The 20867-nt window shown below is 45.6% G+C and overlaps 1 protein-coding gene and 1 non-coding gene across 2 annotated transcripts in view; one reads left to right on the top strand and one right to left on the bottom strand.

Annotated features, from left to right (window-relative positions):
* ELMOD3 (ELMO domain containing 3) overlaps nucleotides 1–20867 on the bottom strand; it is a 32829-nt gene that overhangs the window by 403 nt on the left and 11559 nt on the right. Inside the window, 5 exon segments of the mRNA XM_031934223.1 lie at nucleotides 11367–11553; nucleotides 17535–17657; nucleotides 17896–18021; nucleotides 19259–19348; nucleotides 20334–20402. Coding sequence (XP_031790083.1) covers nucleotides 11367–11553; nucleotides 17535–17657; nucleotides 17896–18021; nucleotides 19259–19348; nucleotides 20334–20402 — 595 coding nt within the window.
* Nucleotides 15702–15762, top strand: LOC111551152. Its single transcript, XR_002734284.1, has one exon. It is a non-coding gene; the product is annotated as a U7 small nuclear RNA (small nuclear RNA).

The raw sequence follows: 20867 nt of genomic DNA, 5'->3' as shown, positions 1-20867 counted from the left end.
TCATCTCTGCCCTACCTCTCTCACAGGATGGGCGTGTTGATGGAATGGAGTGATGGAAACTGCTTGGAAAACTATACAAATTGTCTGTAAGTAAGCATTATTTGTGTGTGTGTGTGTGTGTGTTTTGAGACGGAGTCCCACTCTGTCGCCTAGGCTGGAGTGTAGTGGTGTGAACTCGGCTCACTGCAACCTCCGCTTCCCAGGTTCAAGGGATTCTCATGCCTCAGCCTCCGGAGTAGCTGGGATTACAGGCATGTGCCAGCAACCCAGCCAAACTTTTGTATTTTTATTAGAGACAGGCTTTCGCCATGTTGCCCAGGCTGGTCTCAAACTCCTGACCTCAAGTGATCCGCCTGCCTTAGCCTCCCAAAGTACTAGGATTACAGGCGTGAGCCACCGTGCCCAGCCAGTAAGCATCATTATAAAGTGCTTCCTGGCCTGCCAGCAAGGAACCCGATGCATGGTTCCTCTCTCAGTGCGACTGTGCTGTAGCGCTATGCTTAGGACAGCGTGGCTGAAGCACTTCCATACTACTGGGATGGATGGGAGTCTGGGAGTCCCCCTAGCGTTTGCAATTTTGGACAATTCTCCTTTAACAGGTTGTCCCATGGGTACGTAAAACTTCAACTCTCTCCTTAGGAGAGCACGAGACTGGCTGCTGGCAGGGCTATATCCCCCAGCTGGTATTCTGATCTTATAGATTCTCTCCTGGAAAACTCTTTGTTTTCAAGATTCATGAGTGTTGCCGGTCAAGTTAAATTTTATTTATTTATTTATTTATTTATTTATTTATTTATGAGACAGAGTCTTGCTCTGCTGCCCTGTCTGGAGCGCAGTGGCATGATCTCTGCTCACTGCAACCTCCGCCTCCTGGGTTCAAGCATTCTTCTGCCTCAGCCTCCCGAGTAAGTGGGATTACAGGTGCCTGCCACCATGCCCGGCTAATTTTGTATATTTAGTAGAGACAGGGTTTCACCATGTTGGTCAGGCTAGTCTTGAACTCCTGACCTCAGGTGATCCACCTGCCTTGGCCTCCCAAAGTACTGGGATTACAGGCGTAAGCCACCACACTCAGCCAGCTCTAACCTCTTAACAAAATTTTTTTTCGAGACAGAGTCTGGCTCTGTTGCCCAGGCTGGAGTGCAGTGGAGCGATCTTGGCTCACTGCAACCTCTGCCTCCCGGGTTCAAATGATTCTCCTGCCTCAGCCCGGAGTAGCTGGGATTTCAGGCATGTGCCACCACACCTGCCTAATTTTTGTATTCTTAGTAGAGATGGGGTTTCACCATGTTGGCCAGGCTGGTCTCTAACTCCTGACCTCAGGTGATCTGCCTGCCTTGGCCTCCCGAAGTGCTGGGATTACAGGCGTAAGCCACTGTGCCCAGCCCTCTTAACAAATTTTTAAGTATATGATACATTATTGTTGGCTTTTACTATTGCTTCTTTTTCTTTTTTTTTTTTTTTTTTGAGACGGAGTCTCGCCCTGTCGCCCAGGTCGCAGTGCTGTGGCGTGATCTCTGCTCACTGCAACCTCTGCCTCCCGGGTTCAAGCGATTCTCCTGCCCCAGCCTCCCAAGTAGCTGGGATTACAGGCGTGCACCTCCACGCCCAGCTAACTTTGGTATTTTTAGTAGAGACGGGGTTTCACCATGTTGGTCAGGTTGGTCTCCAACTCCTGACCTCGTGATCCACCTGCCTCAGCCTCCCAAAGAGCTGGGATAACAGGCGTGAGCCACTGCACCCAGCCTGCTATTGTTTCTTATTGTCTGACGTGGAGTAAATAAAAGTCTCTGATGAATTCCTCAAAGGCCAGCAGGCGAAGGGATAAGAAACAGACAGATGAGAGTGGCCAGTCTAGGTGTGTGAAGACTGAAGTACGCAGGATATCCTCTCTCATCTTGCTGTTCCTTCTGCCTGGACGCTCTTCCCTGACATCTGAGTGACTTGCTCCCTCACCTCATTCAAGCCCTTCTTTCAAAACAAATGGGGGATTCTAAGCCGGCAATATACCGTGGTTTCTACCATGGTTTCCATATTTCTGCAGGCAGATCTTACAAGAGAGCCTTCATAAGCCACAAGAAGGAGACCTGAGGTCAGAGATGACTGATCTCTGAGACTTCGAGACTGATCTCAGCTGGAGGACTCTGGGGAAGCCATTTCCCCTGTCTGGTCTCTTTTTCTTACCTCTAAAATGAGAGGGCTGGACCAGTGATAGCTAAGATACTCCTCAACCTCTGGGCATCTGATATCACAAAGCAATGTCCCTGCAAGAGACCACACTGTTTCATAAGCTAACAACCACAGTCCTCAAACTTGACCCAGATATTCCCTTCCTGAATCATGAAGACCAGAGAATATGCCTACTTCCTCAGTTTGTGAGGTCCCAGTATATCTCCAGACCAGATACTCACGAAGGCCCACACTGGTCCCCTCCAATGTGTCCCGGAATAGACAGGCATATGGGAAGCCTTGAGATTTAATGGGTGTTTCTTCTACAGAGATAGAGATATTCAGTACAAGTTAGAAATGAAAAACTGCTTGGGTGGCAGGAACTGTTTCAGAAAAAGTTTCAGATTCAAGAACGGATCCACCTTACTGATGCTTGTGACTGTGTGTGTGTGTGAATGTGTGTGTGTGTAAGCAGATATGTATTCAACTGATTTAAAAAACACAAGATGGCCGGGCGTGGTGGCTCACGCCTGTAATCCCAGCACTTTGGGAGGCCGAGACGGGCGGATCACAAGGTCAAGAGATCGAGACCACAGTGAAACCCCGTCTCTACTAAAAATACAAAAAACTAGCCGGGCGAGGTGGCGGGCGCCTGTAGTCCCAGCTACTCGGGAGGCTGAGGCAGGAGAATGGTGTAAACCTGGGAGGCAGAGCTTGCAGTGAGCCGAGATGGCGCCACTGCACTCCAGCCTGGGCGGCAGAGCGAGACTCCGTCTCAAAAAAATAAAATAAAATAAAATAAAATAAAATAAAATAAAATAAAAAACACAAGATAGTGCCTAATGTGCCTGGCACTTTACATTGTTTATCTACAACTTGGGACACCTCTATGAGGTTGAAATTATTTTCACATGTTATAAGAGAGGAAGCTAAAGTGTTTCTTTGTGTTTTTTTTTGTTTGTTTTTTTTTGAGACGGAGTCTTGCTGTGTTGCCCGGTTGGAGTGCAGTGGCATAATCCCGGCTCACTGCAATCTCTGCCTCCTGGGTTCAAGCGATTCTCGTGCCTCAGCCTCCTGAGCAACTGAGAGTACAGGCACACGCCACCACGCCAGGCTAATTTTTGTATTTTTAGTAGAGACGGGGGGTTTCACCATATTGGCCAGGATGGTCTTGATCTCTTGACCTTGTGATCCACCCGCCTTGGCCTCCCAAAGTGCTGAGATTACAGGCGTGAGCCACCACACCCAGCCCTTTTTTTCCCTTAAACTCACATCCAGTCCATTAGAAAAACCTGCTGGCTCTACTCTCTTAGGCCCATATACTCGACATTCTACATCCAGAATCTGACCACACTGCACCAACACCTCTGAAAATAATGCTGGTCCAAATCAGTATCATCCCTAACTTATTACAAAAGCCCTCACTGGAAATTATTCTTAACTTAGCAGTTGGTAGGATCCATTAAAAAAAAAAAAAAAAAATTAAGTTGGATTGTGTCACTCTGCTGCTCAAAGCCCTGCAGTGGCTCCTCATTTTACCCAGCGTAAAACCTAGAGTCCAGAGTCCTTTTCATAGCCTGCTAGGACCTGCACCCTCTGGCCCATCACCTCTATGACCGCCTCTCCTACTGCCCTTCCTGTGTTCTTTCCACTCCGGGTGGCTTCCCTACTACTCATTACCTATGCTAGACACATTCCTTTCTTGGGTCCTTAGTTCTAGCTAATCCCTCTGCCTGGTGTGTTCTTCTCCCAGATATCAGCTTGGCTAACATTCCCACCTCCAAGGTTTGGTTTAAGTCTCACCCTCTCTTGACAGCTACCCTGACCACCCTACAAAAATACTATAACCACCTCTTCACATTCTGTCAACTCTATCCTATTTATTTTTTCCTTAGTACCTATTACTTTCTAGAGCACTCTATAATGTATTGCTATAGTGAGCTTATGGTCATCTCTGCTGGAAGAATCTTTGTTTTATTTACTGATGTATCCCACGCACCAAGAAGAATAACTAGCACCAAGGGATGTTGAAAAAATCTTCGTTCAGTGAATGAATGAATCCTAGGTCCCATGAATATGGGATAGACAGATGGCAGGAAACAGGTCAAATTTGTTTTCTAAAATGGAGAGACTATTAAAAAATAAAATTAGCTGGGCATGGTACCACACACCTGTAGTCCCAGCTACTTGGGAGGCTGAGGTGGGAGGACTGCTTCAGCCTGAGAGGTCGAGGTTACAATGAGCTGTGATTGTGCCCTGCATTCCAGCCTGGGTGACAGGGTGAGAATCTGTCTCAAAAAATAAAAATAAAAATAAGATGGAGGGATTGCCACCTTTTGCTACTTGAGAAAACTATAAAACCCAACACCAGAGGGCAGGTCCAGACAGAGACAGAGGAGCTACCGAAGCACCTCTGGCCTGTTGGTAAGCCTGTGGCTCACATGACTCATGGAGGTCCATCTCCTCCTCTTGGACACGTGAAGGCTAACTCTTCTCTTTCAGGGCCAAGAGACGCTACCCCTGTGCAAGGGATTTCCTCAGGGAGGGCAAAGAGTTGAAACAGCAACATCACAGCTGTGCTTGCTACTTTTGTACATTGTCTCTAATTTTCCCAGTGAGCCAGCTGAAGTTTCTATTGTGAAAAGAAAATATCTTGGGTTCCCCAAATCACTAAGCTAAAGGGAAATGTCAAGCTGGAAACTGCTTAGGGTAAACCTGCCTCCCATCCTATTCAAAGTCACCCCTCTGCTCACTGAGATAAATGCATATCCGACTGCCTCCTTTGGAAAGGCTAATCAGATGCTCAAAAGAACACAACATTTGTCTCTTATCTACCTATGACCTGGAAATCCCCTCCCTGCTTCCAGTTCATCCCACTTTTGCTTCCAGTCCTCCCACCTTTCCGGAGGAACCAATGCTCATTTTACAGTGTTAACTGATGTCTCACATCTTCCAAAACCTGTAAAACCAAGCTGTGCTCTGATGATCTTAGGCACATGTCATCAGCACCTCCTGAGGCTGTGTCACAGTCATGCATTCTCAACCTTGGAAAAATAAACTTTCTAAATTAACTGAGATCTGTCTCAGATTTTCAAGGTTCACATTTTGGTAACTATGGATGGATTCTGAGTGGGGATGCCCCTGACCTTTGACAAATCTCCTATCTGTGCTTGGTACCAGAATGAGCTAATTTTATGGCTCAAACCAATAGGACAATTTGCTGAGGAGGGTCTGAGAGCACCCCCCTCCAGAGAATCCCTGATTTCCCCAAATTTGGTGAAGATCTTTGGCTGGGCGCAGTGGCTCACACCTATAATCCCAACACTTTGGGAGGCCAAAGCAGGTGGATCACCTGAGGTCAGGAGTTCAAGACCAGCCTGACTAATATGGTGAAACTCTGTCTTTACTAAAAATACAAAAAATTAGCCGGGTGTGGTGGCGGGCACCTGTTTAACCCCAGCTACTCAGGAGACTGAGGCAGGAGACTTGCTTGAACCTGGGAGGTGGAGGTTGCAGTGAACCAAGATTGCACCACTGCACTCCAGCCTGAGTGACAGAGTGAAACGCCATCTCAAAACAAACAAACAAGATCTAAAGTTTATTTTGTTGTACAACTCCTCTTTTTATTTGGAGTTTTACTTGCTTTTAACAAGGAAGGCAAGATTTCCTATTTTGATGACAATGGAAGGCAGATAACTCCTTTCTGGAGTTTGAGCTCACTTCTAACAGGGAAGATGAGCTGGTCTTTTTGTTTTTGTTTTTGTTGTTTTCCTGCTTCTAGGATGGTAGACAGCAGTCTACAGCCTGAGACCCATCCCTAGATAAGTAACTGAATTATCTTGTTTTTAAATTAAGGTTATTGCATCCATGTATCTTTCTGTATGTGCTTTTAAAGTGCTGGCCAGATGTGGTGGCCCACACCTGTAATCCCAGCACTTTGGGAGGCCAAGGCGGGTGGGTCACCTGAGGTCAGGAATTCAAGACCAGCCTAATCAACATAGTGAAACCCCATCTTTACTAAAAATACAAAAATTAGATGGACACGGTGGTGCGCACCTGTAGTCCCAGCTACTCGGGATGCTGAGGCAGGAGAATCATTTGAACCAGGGAGGTGGAGGTTGCAGTGAGCCAAGATCACGTACTGCACTCCGGCCTGGGTGACAAAAATGAGACTCTGTTTCAAAAAAAAAAAAAAAAAAGGCCTTGCAACATTGAGTTACAGGGCTTTAACTCCTGGGTCTAAAAAAGAACACCATGTCCTGCCAAATCTTTTTTTTTTTTTTTTTTGAGATGGAGTCTTGCTCTGTCGCCCAGGCTGGAGTGCAGTGGCGTGATCTTGGCCCACTACAAGCTCCGCCTCCTGGGTTCACACCATTCTCCTGCCTCAGTCACCCAAGTAGCTGGGACTACAGGCACCCGCCACCACACTCGGCTAATTTTTTGTATTTTTTGTAGAGATGGGGTTTCACCATGTTAGGCAGTATGGTCTCGATCTCCTGACCTCTTGATCTGCCCGCCTCGGCCTCCCAAAGTGCTGGGATTACACGCGTGAGCCACTGCACCCGGCCCTATGTCCTGCCAAATATTAAACATTGACAGCAATTAAAGCCTCAACTTCAAGCCTGGTAGAAGATGCCAATCAGGATAAACTGCATCCCTAAGACACAGGGCCAGAAATTAAAGCTACTCAACTCCTCAAGGCCCAGGGACTCTTGCGGAAGAGGTGGGTGCATGAGATTGTAAGAGCTGATTTTTGAAAGATAAAATAGGTAAAGTTTCTTTATAAATTAATCATGAATGTCAAAGGTACACTGATGCAAAAGCAGCACATGACCCCCTGTGCTTGGATTTTCTTGAAGCATTAAGCAACTCCTTAAGAAATTTTCTTGAAGCATTAAGCAACTCCTTAAGAAAGGTTAAAAAGGTTATAAAAGGCTTATGGAAGTTATATCTTATGGTCAAGATTACAATTTTATAGATTGTTTATAAAATTTTGAAAAACAAATGTAATTGGCTTCATGCTATTTTTATTAGGCCTTATTGATTGAAAAGTCAAGTCTCTACTCTCAAGGAATGGATATTTTCACCTTCTTTTTGAAATCCTTGAGTTATCGCTTTGGTTAAAAGAATAACTTATTTTACAATGACCTGTGATCCTATTTTGTGATGTCAAGTTTTAAACCTTTGATATTTGACAAACTTTCCAAAATCAAATCATAAATTATGTCTTTTTCTGACCTGATTAATCCTTTAAGATATAAGTCTCCATAATGTCCAAAAATGACATAATTTGGCTTATTTGGTATAAAAATTATATAGGAGGCCGGGCGCGGTGGCTCAAGCCTGTAATCCCAGCACTTTGGGAGGCCGAGACGGGCAGATCACAAGGTCAGGAGATTGAGACCATCCTGGCTAACACAGTGAAACCCCATCTCTACTAAAAAAAAAATACAAAAAACTAGCCGGGCGAGGTGGCAGGCGCCTGTAGTCCCAGCTACTCGGGAGGCTGAGGCAGGAGAATGGCACGAACCTGGGAGGCGGAGCTTGCAGTGAGCTGAGATCCGGCCACTGCACTCCAGCCTGGGCGACAGAGCAAGACTCCGTCTCAAAAAAAAAAAAAAAAAATTATACAGGAAGCATTGTCAAATATGAAATGGTGTATTATTTTCTTCGGGCTGTATTTGTATAAATATGTTATTGGTGTTCTAAAATTATGGGAAACTCCTATAATTCTGATATAACTTAGTGTACATTATCAGTAATAATTATAACTGTTACGCTAAATTATTGTGTGCCACAGAGGTAACAAATTTCCTTATCAACTGTGTCTTTGGATGGCTTCCCTAAAACTTTGTCATCCACAGACAATTGTTGTGTTGCTTGGTCCTCTTTAGAGGGTGGTTTTATAATCAGCTGTAATAGGCCGGGCATGGTGGCTCATGCCTGTAATCTCAGCACTTTGGGAGGCTGAGGCGAGCACATCACTTGAGGTCAGGAGTTCAAGATCAGCCTGGCCAACATGGCAAAACCCTGTCTCTACTAATAATACAAAAATTAACCGGGTGTGGTGGCAGGTGCCTGTAATCCCAGCTACTTGGGAGGCTGAGCAGTAGAATCGCTTGAACCTGGTACGTGGAGGTTGCCACGAGCCAAGATCGCACCACTGCACTTCATCTTGTGCGACAGAGCAAGACTAGTCTAAAAACAAATGAATAATAATAATCATCTATAAAGGGGCTCTTGAATGCAGGTTTCTGATAACTTTGGAGATTGTGACATCAGAATAGAGGAAAAACTTTCAGACTCATGGAGAGTTCAAATGCTCATGAATATCAAAGCAGAACAGGAATTAACTACATGGACTGAAATAATTTTTTTGGCTTTTTGCTTAAAACATTGCTGATCCTTTGTTTTGTTTATCAGTCTTCAAACTTTTCTTTTGAGCTATTGACAGCTTTTAACAATTTAGTATACTCCTATGACCAAAACATAGGAACATATTTGGAACATATTTGTTTCTCTCTATCTGATTTTTCCAGGATTTGGAAACTATTTGTGAGTACTCTTAATTTATGGCAATATAGTTATTTGCATAAGTACCATAAGAATCTATTTTCACTGGTAACAGGACACAACTGGAGAAACTGATTATTTTACCAAGGCTTTGACTGGAACCGTGTTCTTTCTTTTAAGGAATCAAACTTGATTTATGGAGCCAATAAAGCCCTTGGGAAACTGGCCTCATATTTTGTGTACACAGTCCCTGAACAGGGTTTCTGACTTGTGTTAAGTAAAGAATGTTACTTTACGACAGGCCCAAGAGCCCCAGGTTTATCTTGGAACCTCAAGAGGAGAGGAAATTCACCCAACTCATAGATATTTGATGGTACAAATCCATGGCAAGGCTTGGCTTTAAAAAAGTCTTGCCTGAGATTCCTTCTAAATAACAAAGTTCCATCAAAGTCAATGTTTTAAAAAAGCCTATGTTTAAAATAATTATTCTTGCTGTATTTTATACAAATAATCTGGCCAAGTATTATAAAGCAAATCGGTCCTACCATGATTTGTCTTTAGTAAAACCAAGAAACTGGAGAAAGAAAAATTATGTTTTAAAAACTATAGTACACCTGTCATGAGATCCTAATATTGCCTAATGTTTTTCAATTTTAATAATTTTCTACAGTTTGGGCTGAATTCTAATTTTTCTTGGCTACAAGTCTTCAAAATAATGTTTTTGGCCGGGCACGGTGGCTCACATCTGTAATCCCAGCACTCTGGGAGGCTGAGGTGGGCGGATCACGAGGTCAGGAGTTTGAGACCAGCCTGACCAACATGGTGAAACCCTGTCTCTACTAAAAATACAAAAATTAGCTGGGTATGGTGGCGTGTGCCTGTAATCCCAGCTACTCAGGAGGCTGAGGCAGGAGAATCGCTTGAACCCGGAAGGCAAAGGTTGCAGTGCGCGTGATCGCGCCACTGCACTCCAGCCTGGTTGACAGGACAGAGCGAGACTCTGTCTCCAAAAAAACAAAACAAAACAAAATAATGTTTTCAATTTCTTTTCCTCTTTTTTTTTCCATTTTTCTAATTTGGAGTTACTGAAAACTAAGCCGTGCTTTCTTGCAGCCCTGCAAACTGAAGCCAGACAACTTCAGAAGAAAATAACAGCAACCTATTTACATACATAAGCCACATTCATACCTGCCTACTGATATACAGACTTCAGAGTAATGTGGCCTATATTGATTTTCCAGGATTGTTCTTTTGTTTGTTGTTTTCTCCCTTCCTCCCCGTATTTTCTCTTCACAGGACATGAGACTTCACAACCTTCCAAAAATGAACTTTCCTAATAACTCAGAACCTACCCGTCTAGGAATAAACCATCCTAGCTATAAGAGATCAGATGAAACCTAAGACCAGAGATTCATTTTCTTCTAAAATGCTTTCTCCAAAAGATTTCAAAAAAGAAAAGGGGGAAAATGTGAAAGGAAAATATCTTGGGCCCCCAAAATCACTAAGCTAAAGCGAAATGTCAAGCCAGGAACTGCTTAAGGCAAACCTGCCTCCCATTCTATTCAAAGTTGCCCCTCTGCTCACTGAGACAAATGCATATCTGATCGCCTCCTTTGGAGAGGCTAATCAGAAATTCAAATGTAATCATTTATCTCTCATCTACCTATGACCTGGAAGCCCCCTCCCTGCTTCGGAGTCCTCCTGCTTTTGCTGCTAGTCATCCCGCCTGGACCGAATGAATGTTCATTCTTACATATGTTAATTGATGTCTCATGTCTCCCTAAAATGTGTAAAACCAAGCTGTGCTCTTACTATCTTGGGCAGGTATCATCAGGACCTCCTGAGGCTGTGTCACGGGTGGGCCTGTGTTCTCAACCTTGGCAAAATAAACTTTCTAAATTAACTGAGACCTCAGATTTTTGGGGCTCACACTGTAAAAAGTAGAGTAGAGGTTCCTCTTCAAAGACTTTCCTCCCCATCTACTTAAGTTAAATAGTAACTTCTCTTAGAAGCAAAATTTATTCAAAGACCTCTGCTAACATTCTTAAACATCTACTAGCTGTAATAAAGAAATCAATGTACTTTATGTTCTTAGCTCCCACAATTTAGCCTAAATATTGCCCTGGCATGCTTATACTAGTCCAAGCAAGCATTAAGTCATAACCTGTTCCTCATCCTTATTTGAAGGTGTTTTTACCTTTCTCAGCATTCCACAAGTTACTTGCCCCTTCCTTTGTTCTCCTCTGCCTTTGCCTCTTTTAAAAAGTTCTAAGTTGCTAGCCAATCAGGACAAATACAGAATGTGAAGTCCTGTTCCAGCCAATAGAAACCGGACACAGCAGCAAAGTAGATGGGTCAAGTTATAAATGACCCTGTCTCCTTTATTCAATGTACTCTCGTGGCAAAACTGCTAGCTAGTGTACCCTTTCTGTAGAAAGTAAAAAAATAGCCTTGCTGAAGAAATTAACGTTCAAGTGCTATTTCTTTACGGCAGCAAAGAACAAGCATTTCTAACACTATGATTTCCATTCTGCAGATGAGGGAATCAAGGCTCTGAGGAGTTCAGGAACTTGCTTGAGCTACACAGCTAATAAATGGTAGAGCTCATATTTCAATGCAGGTCAGACTGATGGGGAAGCCCATTCCTGGTTTGTTTCAGCTGTCCTGGGAGCCCTCTGGGCCACTCAGGTCCTAGCTCCACAGCCCTTTCCTTTCCTCTGGCTTCCCACCAAAGTCTCACCTGGATGTGGTGACGAGACAGGTGGAAAATCTCCTGTGCCATCAGCAAGGTCTTTGAGTCCATCACCAGGTACAGTAGATGCAGGAGGGCAAGGAAGCCTGCGCCTCTCAGGTCCGTGGCTGGATTCGCTCCTGTAACAGAGGCCATGAAGAAACAGGGTGTGGCAGCGAGCAATGCTTTAAGAGCTTGCCGTGGGAAGCTGCCCTGACACTGGCCTCTTCCCAGGCTAGGAGAGCATGAGCAGCACAGGTCCACTTTCTGCCACACTTGTGGGGCTCATTCTAATGAGCTAAGCAGGGGCTATGTACCAAACGGGGATCCCAGCACCCTGGGGCAGCCTCCCACAGCAGCAGTTTTCTTGCTGCTGTCTGTGACCCTTGACAGTTACTTCTCCACAAAACAACCACAGTGATCCTTTACAAAAAAGGCTGAATTTACAGTTCTGGAACAAGATGAATAATGCACTTTCTGCCTATTCCTCCCACTAAGTACAGCTAAAAGCCCTGGACATTACCATATAAAATAAACAGAAGACTCTGAAAGGAGGGAAGACAGACTTACTAGGAATCCTGAGAGCTGAGAAATGACTCTCTGGTGAATTCCTGGGTTTCTTTTTGCCTAATATATCCCAAGTGGTACTGGAGAAGACAGCAACCCAGAAATGCCAATGGGAGCAGACTAAAAAGCCCCAAGGAAAGCTGCTCTCTCTAGCCAAAGGGTGGAGAAAGAGGCAGTGTAGCAAGACAGAAAGCTTTAGCCAACACTCACCCTACTGCAGCAAAACACCACAGAGAAAACTGTGGCCCTATCCTCACTCTTCTCCAGAAAAGGCGGAGTAGGGACCCTAGACTTCCATCCTGGCCTGACTGTCAAGGCACCCTTAGCTCCACAAGGGTAGCATCAGAGAAGGCCCAGCGGGGAGCTGGGACTTTATTTTTCCCAGGGGTAAGGAGCCCCTTGCCTCCTCTGCAATGTGGAAGTCACATAGGACGAGTAACGAGGTACCCCTGCCCCACCAGCCATGTTGGCCAGGCTGATCTCGAACTTGGTATTAGTATAATCCAGATGGGATACCTGGACTTCCACCCCCACCTGGCAGGAACAAGGTGACGTCCCTCCTTCCCCTGCTGGCACAGTAACAGAGGAGGCCTGCTAAAGTAGATTTAAGTAAGATCCAGAGTCTCATACAAACTATCCAAAATGTCTAAGATACCATAAAAAAATCACTTGTTACACCAAGAACTAGGTAATTCTCAATTTGAATGAGAAAAGATGATCAACAGACACCAACACTGAGATAACACAGTTGTTGGAATTATTTGACAAGGAATTTAAAGCAGCCGTGGTAGGCAAAATAATCCCCCCGCCCCACGATGGCCATGTTCCCAGAAGCTATGACTATGTTATGTAACATAGCAAAGGGGATTAAGATGGCAGGTAGCATTCAGCAGATCAGCAGAAAGGGAGATGATCCTGGACTGTGTGGGTGGGCCCAATGTCATCGGAAGTGTCCTTAAAAGTGGAAAAGAAAGGCACAAGCCCAGAGCCAGAGAAAGAGTTGTGAAGAATGGGGCTCAGAGAGATGCTGTTTCTGGCTTTGAAGACGGAGGAATGGAGGTGGCCTCTAGAAGCTGCAAAAGGCAAGGAAATGGATTCTCCTCCAGAGCCTCCAAAAAGAACACTGTGCTGCCAACACCTTGATCTTGAACACAGGTTCTCAGAGAGACCTGAGTCAGACTTCTGAACTAGAAAACTGTAAGATCATAATTTGTGTTGTTTTAAGCCACTAGGTTTGCGGTAATTTGTTACAGCAATGACAGAAAATGACTATAGTATCTACCATAAAATGCCTTTGGTAAGCAATTATGAACAAATACACTTTGAAAAAATGAAAGAATAGAAAGGTTCAGTAAAGAAACAGCAGATATAAAGAATAACCAAATAGAAACTTTAGAACTGAAAAATAGAATAACTAGAACTAAAAACTCTCTGGATGGGGTCAACAGGAGAACAGAGACAGCAGAGGAAAGAATCAGTGAACTTGAATATGGGACAGTAACAATAGAATTACATAATATGAACAACAGAGGGACAGAAGAGCAAAAACCAAAATGAACAGAGCCTTAGAGATCTGAGGATATAACAAAGATTTTTAAAAATGAACAAAGAGGCCGGGCGCGGTGGCTCAAGCCTGTAATCCCAGCACTTTGGGAGGCCGAGACGGGCGGATCACGAGGTCAGGAGATCGAGACCACCCTGGCTAACATGGTGAAACCCCGTCTCTACTAAAAACTACAAAAAACTAGCCGGGCGAGGTGGCGGCGCCTGTAGTCCCAGCTACTTGGGAGGCTGAGGCAGGAGAATGGCATGAACCTGGGAGGCGGAGCTCGCAGTGAGCTAAGATCCGGCCACAGCACTCCAGCCTGGGTGACAGAGCGAGACTCCGTCTCAAAAAAAAAAAATGAACAAAGATAGCATTTGTATCATTGGAATCCCACAAGAGAGGACAAAGTGTGGAGCTGAAGAAAGTATTCAAAGGAATCATGGGTGAAAATTGACCAAATTTGGCAAAAGACACAAACCTACAGACTGAAGATGCTGAGCTAACCTCAAACAGGAGAGGCCCAAAGAAATCCACACAATGACACATCACAGTCAAATTCCTGAAAACCAAAGACAAAGCAAAGATTTTTTTTTTTTTTTTTGAGACGGAGTCTTGCTCTGTTGCCCAGGCTGGAGTGCAGTGATGCGATCTCAGCTCGCTGCAACCTCTGCCTCCACCTACCAAGTAGCTGGGACTATAGGCATGTGCCACCACGCCCAGCTAATTTTTGTACTTTTTTAGTAGAGACGGGGTTTCACCATATTGGCCAGGCTAGTCTCGAACTCCTGACCTCATGATCCGCCTGCCTCGGTCTCCCAAAATGCTGGGATTACAGGCATGAGCCACTGCGCCCGGCCAGCAAAGATCTTTCTTTCGAGACAGAGTCTCACTTTGTCACCCAGGCTGGCGTGTAGTGTGATCCCAGCTCACTGCAGCTTCCACTTCTTGGGCTCAAGTGATCCTTCTGCCTCAGCCTGCCCAGTAGCTGGGACTACAGGCATGCGTCACCACACCTGGCTACTAAAAAAAAAATTTTTTTTTTTTGGCCAGGCATGGTGGCTCACGCCTGTAATCCCAGCACTTTGGGAGGCTCATGCAGGTGGATCACTTGAGGTCAGGAGTCCAAGACCAGCCTGGCCAACATGGTGAAACCCCATCTCTGCTAAAAAATACAAAACAAAGCTGGGTGTGGTGGCACAGGCCTGTAGTCCCAGCTACTTAGAAGGCTGAGGCAGGAGAATTGCTTGAACCCGGGAGGTGGAGGTTGCAGTGAGCTGAGATTGTGCCACTGCACTCCAGCCTGGGCAATAGAGTGAGACTCCATCTCAAGAAAAAAAAATATTTTTTTATAGAGATAGGGCCTTGCAATGTTGCCCAGGCTGGTCTTGAACTCCTTGTCTCAAGCAATCCTCCTGTCTCGGCCTCCCAAAGTGCTGGGATTACAAGTGTGAGCCACCATGCCTGGCACAGAAAAGATTTTGAAAGCAGAAAGAGACTATGAACTCCTTACTTATGAGGGAGAGATCATTCAAATGACAGTGGATTTCTCATCAGAAACTACACAGGCCAGAAGGAAGCAGCACATTTTCAAGTACTGAATAAAAAGAAGTGTCAACCTGGAATTTTATATCCACAGAATTCAGAAGTGAAGAGGAAATTGAGACATTCTCAGATGAAGGAAAACAAAGACAATTTATAGCCAGCAGACCTATCCTAAGAGAATAACTAAAGGAAGTCCTTGAAATAAAAAAAAAATAAAAGAGGGAACTTTGGAATATTAGGAAGGAAGAACAAACAACGGAAAGAGTAAACACAACATTTTTCTTTTTCTTTTTCTTTTTTTTTTTTTTTGAGACAAAGTCTCACTCTGTTGCCCAAACTGGAGTGCAGTGGCGAGATCTCGGCTCACTGCAACCTCCACCTCCTGGGTTCAAGTGATTCTCCTGCCTCAGCCTCCCAAGTAGCTGGGACTACAGGCACGTGCCACCATGCCCAGATAATTTTTGTATTTTTAGTAGAGACAGGGTTTCACTATTTTGGCCAGGGTGGTCTTGAACTCCTGATCTCGTGATCCTCCCACCTCAGCCTCCCAGAGTGCTGGGATTACAGGTGTGAGCCACCGTGCCTGGCCCAGATTTTCCTTTTTCTCCAGAGATTTAGAAATTACGTTTATTGCAGTGTCACAGCTCTTTTATAATTTGTCTAGCAGGTTTTCTGGTTCTTCATGAGAACTCCTCCTCAAAAAAATTATGTTTGTTGATTGAAACAAAAATCTTAACATTGCTGGTGTGATTCTCTACATATAGAAAGGATACATTTAAGACGATTACATGATAGATGAGAGAGGGAACAGTGACGTAACCATGTTGCCACACCAACAGACCACCAGTTAATTAGGAGTACATAACGTTTCCTTTTATCTTTTTTTTTAAATTAAAAAAAATTTTTTTGAGACAGAGTCTTGTTCTGTCACCCAGGCTGGAGTGCAGTGGTGTGATCTTGGGTTCAATCTCCACCTCCCAGGTTCAAGCGATTCTCCTGCCTCAGCCTTCTGAGCAGCTGGGATTACACGTGCATGCCACCACGCCCGGCTAATTTATGTATTTTTAGTAGAGATGGGGTTTCACCATGTTGGCCAGGCTGGTCTCGAACTCAACCTCAAGTCATCTGCCTGCCTCGGCCTCCCAATGTGCTGGGATTACAGGAGTGAGCCACTGTGCCCTGCCTTAAAGTTTCCTTTCAAAATTAAGATATTTCCCTATTCTATACAAATATAATTTGATATGGTTTTGTTTATTTTTATTTTTATTTTTTTTGAGATGGAGTCTCGCTCTGTCACCCAGGCTGAGTACAGCGGTGCAATCCCGGCTCACTGCAACCTCTTTTTCCTGGGTTCAAGCGATTCTCCTGCCTCAGCCTCCTGAGTAGCTAGGACTACAGGCACGTGCCACCACACCCGGCTAATTTTTGTATTTTTAGTAGAAATGGTGTTTTGTCATGTTGACCAGGCTGGTCTTAAACTCCTGACCTCAGGTGATCCACCTGCCTTGGCCTCCCAAAGTGCTGGGATTACAGGCGTGAGCCACCATGCCCGGCCAATTTGATATGGTTTTGAAAAAAAAAAGTACAACCTAAAAACTGGTGAAATGATTCGTTTCACTCAGAAAGTAAAATAATATATGATAAAATTTTCATACATATTTTTTAGAGAGGAAAAAACCCCAAAATGCCAGATTCTAAGTCACATCACTCCAGGGTTTTACATATCACTTAGAGTAAATGTTTACAACAGCCTAAAAGACCACCAAGTGATCTTTTCTTCTGTCACTTTCATCTCCACCTCAGCCACACTCTCGCCATTTTTCTTTTCTAAGACAGTCTCCCTTTGTCACCTAGGCTGGAGTGCAGTGGTGCAATCTCCATTCACTGCAACCTCTGCCTCCCTGGTTCAAGTGATTTTCCTGCCTCAGCCTCCTGAGTAGCTGAGATTACAGGCACGTGCCACCACGCCTGGCTAATTTTTATTTTTTATTTTTTTCCGAGACAGAGTCTTGCTCTGTCACCCAGGCTGGAGTACCATGGTGCAATCTCAGCTCACTGCAACCTCCGCCTCCCAGGTTCAAGCAATTCTCCTGCCTCAGCCTCCTGAGTAGCTGGGATTACAGGTGCACACCACCATGCCTAGCTAAATTTTCTATTTTTAGTAGAGATGGGTTACACTATGTTGGCCAGGCTAGTCTCAAACTCTTGACCTCATGATCCACTTACCTCAGCCTCCCAAAGTGCTGGGATTACAGGAATGACCCACCACGCCAGACCTACTCTGGCTATTTTTCAAGCAGAGAAAGCAGGTGCCCCCTCAGGGCTTTTGCATTTGCTATACCCTCCTCCCAGAATACTCCCCTGAGATCTTCCCCCTCATAGTGCTGGATGAGAACGACCTGGCCTCTCACTCTAGTCCTGGAATCAGAGGCATGAAAAAGAAGATGAGCTACTCTTCCCTCTTACCCTGAAAGCCCAGGTCCTCCCAGTGGTCTCCATGAAGGGCACAGTCAAACTTGGAGCCGGTCAGCTTCTTATAGATGGTCTGGAGGACTCGGCCATGCACTGGGTCTTGGCTATCCAGGCCACCTGCCCCAAAACACACCCACACTGTCTGCCAGATTGCCCCTCATGGGAGAACTGGGTGCTTCTCAGAGAATGTGAGATCTGGACTGTGCTCAGGACTTCCAATTCTCAGCTCCCACTCTCACCCGCCAACCATGGTACATGCAATATTCCTGGCTTAGCCTCAGCAACAGTGTCAGCACACAGGGTCTTGCCTCACCACAGATGCAGCAGCTGCCCTGTGGGCTCACATTGCACTCACATTCAGCAATGGTCAGGACCAAGTCCCTTTCTTCCCGAAGGCCCTGGTGGAGCTTTGGAGGCCCAAAGAGGTAGTGTCGAAAGGCAGCGAGCCCAGTCCTTCAAATAGTTGGCTGGATTCTTTTCTGGGGAAGAAGTTGCAGGCAATGGGCAGAGTGCTGCTTCATCTCCCTTAACCAATTTCCCATCAGGCTCAGACCAGAGGCAGCGCTTGCAGAAAGTAATTCCCCCAGCTAGCTGGCTGGTCTTTGGGCCAGGGGAAGGAGGCAGAAGCTGCAAGGCACCTGTTGTCTCTAGAGCCAGGCTCTTTCAGCTCCCAGATTTTTTGCAAGGTGAAAGAGACATCCCCAAGGGTAGGTATTATCAGCCATTATTTGCATTTAGTCCTCTGGGCTTTTCCAGAACTAGCTATTCCACTAACTCCCACAGGGGTTACACATGCCCAGCTCCCCCAGGCAGTTAGACAAATGCCAGGACAGGTTTCCCAGGAGGTGGGGACTCACTGGAGTTAGATGACTCTGAGGGGCAGCTGGAATCTTTTGGTCACAACCAGCACTTCCCAAGTGAGGTCATGTTGGCTTCTCATGGCCCAAGGTCACTACTGCAAGCCTTAGAACATTCTGATTTTGGTAGCTTTTGGCTCTCTGGGTCCTAAAAACAACTTGGTTCCTATCTTTTTAGCCTCTCTCCCCTGAGCCAGGATTTAGGTAGAAGACCTGAAATCACATTTATCTAAATGTATTGTTACTCAATATGTCCCAGAAAGCTCCCCAGTTTTTTTATTTTTCACAGAGACAGGGTCCTACTCTGTTGCCCAGGTGTGATCATAGCTTACTGTAGGTTTGAACTCCTGGGCTCAAGTGACCCCCTCACCTCAAACTCCTCCAAAAGTGCTGGTATTAAAGGTGTGAGCCACTATGCCCAGCACCTAACCCACCCCTAGCATTTATTCCCCCAAATATTTCTTCTTTTTCTAACTTATATCTTTCTTAAATTCCTAAATAGCTTCTGGTTCCTTGAGGGAATGGAAGGTTTTCCTCCACTGGCCATGAATTACTCAGCTCCCTCAACAGTTTGCCTTGCCTAGTACTTGATTCTACATGTCCCCATCCCTAAAAGGGAAGAGTAGAGAAACAGCTATACAGGCCCCTGACTGACAGGGCCACAGGAGCTGTAAGGGCACAGTCCCACAAAAGCTACCAAGGCCCCAAATGAAGCATGGGTCCTAGGCCACCCACGATCCTGGGCACCAAGATCTTAGGGGAGATTTGCTTGCCCAATGCCCTATCCTGGTGGGACAAAAGCTTGGCTCCTAGGGAAAAGGCACTTTGCTTGAGACTCCAAACCCTGCTACCATCATATCTTGAAGGAGGAAAGGTCCACAGTCTGGAAGTGCTGCAGGGCCTCACCGAAGGAGATTAGCTGCCCAGGCTGCTCTGAGTTAGCCTGGCTCCCTGTGGCAAAAGGGAAGACATGCCAGGATTTGTAGGAGTCATTCTGTCAGCAAACATTTACTGAGGTCCTCCTACTTGTCACCTCCAAGCGAAGCACTGACTTTCAGTTGAACATCAGACACCTACAGCTACAACCAATCTTCTTTCAAGAGGCTGGCATTATCTAACGAAGATGACTCTCTTTTTGGACTAGGCTATTCAGTCGTGCTAGGCCAACCTCTGCAGTGAGTATGGGGTAGATCTGCCCCACAAGGCGATCCCTAAACTCTCTCATCTGTGAGGGGGCAAGTCACTGCCTGGGGTGGGTACCCACGTAAGAGCATGCAACCAGTTTGTTTAGGGGTCTTTCCTAATTTCCATTCTTCCCTTCTTACACCCTATATAGGAACCCCCAACTACACACCTCTGTGATAGCCAATAGGGAATTAACTGATCAGTTAGCAATATAGGTGATGGCTGATACTATTCACTGGCCCAGGAGCTCAATAGAGGCTCAGGCTAGATATAGGTCCTAGTTCTATTGCTTCATCCAAACCTCTTAGAAAGAAACAGGAGACAACTTTGATTCAGCCTTCAGAGCCTTCCAGCAGATTGCTTCAGCTCCCATCCCCAGGGATTTTCTTGTGCAGTAAACAACCTGAGCAGCCTCACACAGGGGCCCTGTCTCCATCCTCCTGCCCAACCTCACCACTCTGTAGAAGCTGCCCTAACCAAGGTCAACCCTGTCTTCTCTCACGGCTGGGTGGAAGATGGACAGGGATGGCAGCCCTTTCTCCATGGCCTTCACTCTGGTTTCGTCCATAGGTAGGATGTCATCATATTCGGATTTGAAAAAGATATTGTAATCTATGTTATATAGTTAAAATGAGCACTCTTAGGAATTCTGTCTCCTAGTCCCAGACTCACAGAAACATTTGCCATATGTGTGAATGTTGCCTTTGCTGGCAGAGAGGCTATGGGGAGATAGCAGCATTCCTACAGTTACCTGTCTCTGGCTGGATGGTGTCCACAGCTTCCCATTCTTCTTGGGCTCTGACCACCTCTGTACTCACAACTGCAATAGTGGGAGAAAAGGAGACCCTCTGAGATCTAGGTATGTCAGGGCCTCTACTGCAGACCCCAGCCTTGTCTGCCTGCCTTGGGCCTATTTTTTTTTTTTTAAGAGATGGGGTCTCACTGTGTTGCCCAGGCTGGAGTACAGTGACTATTCACAGGCATGATCCCACTATTTTCAGCACAGGATTTTTGAACTGCTCCATTTCTGACCTGGGCCAGTTCACCCTTCCTTAGGCCACCTGGTGGTCCCCCACTCCTGGGTGGTCCCCATATTGATGCTGAACTTAGTGGGGCCACCTGATCAGCACAGCACACTACAGCCCAGAACTCCTGGACTCAAGCAATCCTCCTGCCTCAGCCTCCTGAGCACCTGGGACTACAGGCATGCACTACCACATCCGGCTGCCTTGGGTCTTAACACCCTCTGATCCTCTCCTCACAGGTTTGCTAGAGTGAGCTTTTG

This window comes from Piliocolobus tephrosceles, chromosome 15 (genome assembly GCF_002776525.5).
Source record: "Piliocolobus tephrosceles isolate RC106 chromosome 15, ASM277652v3, whole genome shotgun sequence".
Lineage (NCBI taxonomy): Eukaryota > Metazoa > Chordata > Mammalia > Primates > Cercopithecidae > Piliocolobus > Piliocolobus tephrosceles.
The sequence above is the reverse complement of the archived record's forward strand: the minus strand, read 5'-3'. Positions and strand labels throughout refer to the sequence as shown.